This window comes from Antrostomus carolinensis, unplaced genomic scaffold, assembly GCF_000700745.2.
Source record: "Antrostomus carolinensis isolate BGI_N321 unplaced genomic scaffold, ASM70074v2 scaffold20392, whole genome shotgun sequence".
NCBI classification, from domain to species: domain Eukaryota; kingdom Metazoa; phylum Chordata; class Aves; order Caprimulgiformes; family Caprimulgidae; genus Antrostomus; species Antrostomus carolinensis.
Genome location: NW_010301857.1, coordinates 3,253 through 8,241, shown reverse-complemented (window position 1 = coordinate 8,241; position 4,989 = coordinate 3,253). Strand labels below are relative to the sequence as shown.

General features: G+C 36.3%; 1 protein-coding gene across 1 annotated transcript in view; it reads right to left on the bottom strand.

The window, feature by feature from the left end:
- The window catches only part of LOC104521583 (lipase member H), an 18,053-nt gene extending 14,229 nt beyond the window's left edge, over window positions 1–3,824 (bottom strand). The window contains exons 1-2 of the mRNA XM_010163629.1: window positions 3,776–3,824; window positions 258–634 (exon numbers count right to left, since the gene is read on the bottom strand). Coding sequence (XP_010161931.1) covers window positions 258–634; window positions 3,776–3,824 — 426 coding nt within the window. The remainder of the gene's footprint in view (window positions 1–257; window positions 635–3,775) is intronic.
- Between the last annotated feature and the right edge of the window lie 1,165 nt (window positions 3,825–4,989).

Genomic DNA, 4,989 nt, shown 5'->3' with positions numbered 1-4,989 from the left:
CAGAAGACCTAAAACTTCTAGGTGGCTAAAGAAATCAGATGCACTCTGTAGACATACTCCAGTGAAAGGGAAATAAGAACTAGGTGAAGTTAGACATATGCAGTAATAACTGCATGCAAAGTTAGCAGATACTTTGGTAAAGAAATGTCATTTGATACTGTTCCCTGGGCTTCTCTTTAGACATATTTTAAATATCCATTCCCACCCAAACTATGATATTTAAACTTATTCAGCACAGATATAACTCTTTGCCTTACCAGCATCTGGTCAACATAGTTCTTCAGTATTTCTGCAACTTTTCTGCAGTTTTCAACAGCAGTTATATAATTCACAGTTGTCGCACCACGATTCCAATCAACTATAATGAGATTAATATCCTCTGAAGACAGTAAAAGCTCCTTGATGTCACCTAGCCAGGCTGGTGGAGATCCCGTTGGTCTGAAGCCATGAATAACAAAGACAATTTTCTTGGAGATATTAAGGTACTCAGATGCAGTAACATTATGTTCAATGAGTCTCTCAGAACAATTCGGATTTTCCTGTGTGTATAGCAGTAATTGGACTTGGAGTTCTGTTCCAGATAAAGCATTGCCTATATTAAGATCTGTAAATTCAGGACATTTTTTCTCCTCATCTGAAAAAGATGAAAATGTTAGACAGTCATTTGATGAGTTAGACCACCTGAAATACCACCTCTTCACTTTTCTTTCCATATTTTTACAGTAAAAGTGAAGAACTTCCATTTTATTCACTCCAGACCTTTTGGAACAAGGTGCCAGAATGTGCACTGAACAAGAAGCCACAGTTTAACTAATGACTCTGCAGATACCACTATGCTCCTCTGAACCCTTCAAATATAAAATTAGCCTTTCTAATTGTTCCCAAACAATATATTTTCTCCATAACAAATCCAAATTAGTAGTCGGTGTTGGCAATATCCTTTGTGTAACCATCAAATGTAGGTTCTCAGAATTTTTTTCCGAATAGTGTGTGTTGTATGAACAGGAAGCCTGTTGTGGCTGTTTCTTCCTCTTTCAGACAGGGTGTCAAAGTTGCCAATCCTTAGGCCTTATTGTTTGATCTAGCAATAAGAAACAGTTGCCTGACAGTACGGGGATGATCCAGAACCATTCCTTAGTTTTGGATCAGCATAAGGACACCACTACCAAGAAACAAAGAAAGAAGAAAAAAAGGATTCTGTTCTGAGTTTGAAAAAATAAGAATCTGTAAGGTCAATGTACATAATGGCACAAGAAAACCTGTAGTATTTAACATTTCTGTATTTGGACAGTTATACAAGGTTAAACTGTAGATCAGTCAGGATCAAGAAGAGGATGGAGATTTTCAAAAGCATCTAAAAAGACTTAATTTTGCCCCTGTGTGCTTATCAACGTGAAAAGTTAACACTTTAAAAAGTGTCCTTTGGCTACTGAGGTCACACTGTGTGGATAAGCCTCTTCAGGATTCTAGGCAAAATGCTGATGCCCGTCACAGTTCTACTGTACGGCCTCTTCACCTTCGCTGTGGTGTTAGCTGGTGGAAGGCCAAAGAAATTTAGGCCAATGTCTTGACTTCTGGTGGGCTACGCTACTTCATTCAAAGCTTTTGTTTGATATTTGATGGCACCTTTCTCTATTTTCCTGTCATTAACAACTTTGTAAAACAAATATCAGTCAACTTCCGGAAAGCAAAACTAGGAAGAGAAATAGCACCTACTCAGTTCCTTAAAAAATAATAAAAGCAGTAACCTGAATTTCTCAGAATTTTTGAATTACAGGAGAAGCAGTTCTAGCTCTTCTCCTTTTCCCAGCAAATGGCTAGCTGGCGGAACTGAATCCACCACATCTGAGACAGGCAGAGAGCCCTCACCAGTTTATAAAGCTGCAAAGAGCTGGGGGGTGACAAGGTATCTGAAAAATGCATTTGATACTACAGTGCAGATATAAACAAAGTTAAAAAATGTGAATTACATCACTTAATATGCAGCAAAGACATTGTAAAGACATTAATTAACTTAGGGAACTAGATCAATCACCTCTAGGCCAAACAAAGAATCTACAATGACCAGACCAGCCACCTCTGGACTGGACATCACAAAAAATAATGGATATTTGCAAACCAGAGCAGGGCTGAAGTTACGGAGTGTTAGAAATGGCCTGAAACTTCCTATCTCAAATCAACCAGACAAAAGTTCCATGTCTCTCATCAACTTATCATAGATGACAATAGCTACAATTATTACATCTGGGAAAAGCTAGAATTGCCTATATTTCAAAATAAATATCACAGTTCTCCTCATTTAGACATAATTGAGTAATTTACATAACTTTTACTGTGATTACTGGACAGGTTTATTAACTAACTAGTGATACAGGGAGGCAACTCAGTTTCACTGCTGAGACTTATCCAAGAAGAAGTTCTGAAATTAAGAACTGTTCATCTGCAGTTGCCTTGAATTTAAGGAAAATAATATTCAAGAACCTGGTAAAATGTCATACATGTGACGTGACACTGAGGTGATAATAAAACGTGCCACATTTCATCTCTAGTTTTCATATAATGATATACAATAATAAAACTAGAATAGAAATTCTATTACACAAATGTCATATACAAAGCTAAACGACAATAAACAGTCACTTGATTACATTTTTTCTATTCAGATTCAAAACTTCCACATGAAACATTTTTTGCCTAATACTGTTATTAAATCCAAGTTTAATCACTGATCCTTGTAATTCACTTCTACGTTTCTAACATAGAAAAGATTCATGCTAAGATATTATAAATGCTGAAGTGTTCCTCCATATCAGTTTATGCTTTGATTTCCTATCATTTGATTGGCAGAAATAGCAATTAACTTTTCTAAAGTCAATGGAATGACAGGGACATAAACCAAAGGCACAGTCTGGTCCATGGAAGTGAGAAATCTGTCACAAGGAAATTATTGTAACTGATTAAACCTATTTAGTAGCTGGGAAATGTCAAAGGGAAACAACTTGCTTATTTATGGATGTAAAGTGACAACAGAGTTAGTCTTTGAAAAATAAATAGAGAAAAAGAGATCATTTATTTACTGTGGAATTAGATAAGTACTATAAATAGATTTACAGTTTTAATATTTTGAATTGTTGAGTGAGTTAATTTTTTCAAATTTATTTTTGGTTGCTTACTGGAAGGAATACCCAGCTGCCCTTTGTACGCGCTTGTGGGAGAACTCACATACACTTTTCTGTACAGTCAGAACATACAGAGAGGTGTTGGGCAGTTACATATGCAGTTTAACTCAGTTAATATAGCCTTTTAACTTTCCTGTATACATCTGTAAGCTTTGTAAGTATCTTCTGGGGTTGAAAAGGGTAAAATCTTCAGTGCACGCTGACTTTTTTGTAACTAAATTTTACTATTTAAAGCATAGCACATAACTGGAAAACTTGTCAACCTATCAAATCAGCAGTAAGCAATAAACTTACGTTAATATGTTAAAACTATTTCACAATTACCTCTTTACTTCATACAAAGTACACACACCTGAGTGCGTCTCTGTGCAAAGTGCAGCCAGAGATAAAGTATCAGGCTTTGTTCTATTTACTTTAAAATTAAAACCTATGTCTCAGTTTCAAAGTGAACAAATTCTCTTTACTAAATGCCTGCTCTATTAGGCATAATTCATAAGGTTTAATCTTTTGGCCAATTTAAATGAAGGAATATTAATTTTTAATGCTTGAACAAAGCCAAAAGACTACATCAAAAAGAATAAGCTAATGGTTCTTACCTGATTTCACCCAGCATATCAAACAGATGAAGAAACACAATTTCAGCATGTGGAAATGGAGCAAAGCAACACGTAATATCCACAGACAAGTGGCAAATCTAGTCTTTCCTTACAGTATGCTAGGCTTCGAACTGAATGCCACTAAAGAAGTAAGTGACATGTAGAGTAGGAAGCAGAAAGCAAAGCTGTATTCAAGCTTCTGCAATTCCTGACTCCTCCTATTGAATGACTTCAGTAGGTAGGGTGGTTTCTGGTCTTTAAGGGTTGGCACTGGTTTTTAATCTATTTCCTTCTCTCTTTGGCTATCAGCAGATTTACACGTAAGCAACTGATGCTATATATTACTGGCAACTCTGTTATATGTGTGGAATTTAGGAAGCAGAGTAACTAGAGGAACATCACATCAGAGATTCACCACGGGTATTTTTTTAAGCATGTCGCTCAACTGCAATTAGAGGCACTGAGTGGGCAAAAGAAACTTGGAACAAAAAGTCATTGTGGTGACAGAAGGATTTTTCTGTAAGAATTTGAAAATAATTCCAAGAATGGTATCTCCATGGATACAAATTTACACAAAATTATTTTCTGGCTTTTTCCAAGGAGTCATTCTCCAATCTAAATCCAGAGGAGGTCTGTGAAAGCATTTATATATGAGAGAGATGGAGCTTAGATGGAGCTTAGAGTCCCTTTGTACAAAGGTGACTCGCTGGGAATTTTGCATACGTCACTTCATTTCCTCTATGTCTCCAACTATAAAACAGATAAAGAAACATTTATTTTTGTGAAGCTCATTTATTTTCAAACCAATTCACTGTGTGAATACAAAAGGACAAACTTCAGTTTCTTGGAGTACCTGATGACACGAAGAGGCAGATAAACTCTGCATTATTCAAGTGAGACATCCAGATGCTCAGTTTGCCTGTATCTGGCCCATAGTTATTTCCACTGTAGGAGAAAGAAAAACAAACCATACCAATCAAATATGAGAGACACATCCCAAAAATGTTTTTTTGCATAGCACATTCTTCACAGTGCTTCTAAACATAAGATCTAGGTCTCTTTAGGTCTACCATTCAACAACAGTTAAGAGTGTGTGTTCGTGTGTTTTGTTATTTACTTTTAAGTGATCAGTCTCTTCAGCTGGCTTTCTGATTCCGAGGCGCTCAACAAAGCTGTGCTACACAAGCTCCTGCAGCAGATACTTTTTAGGAAAT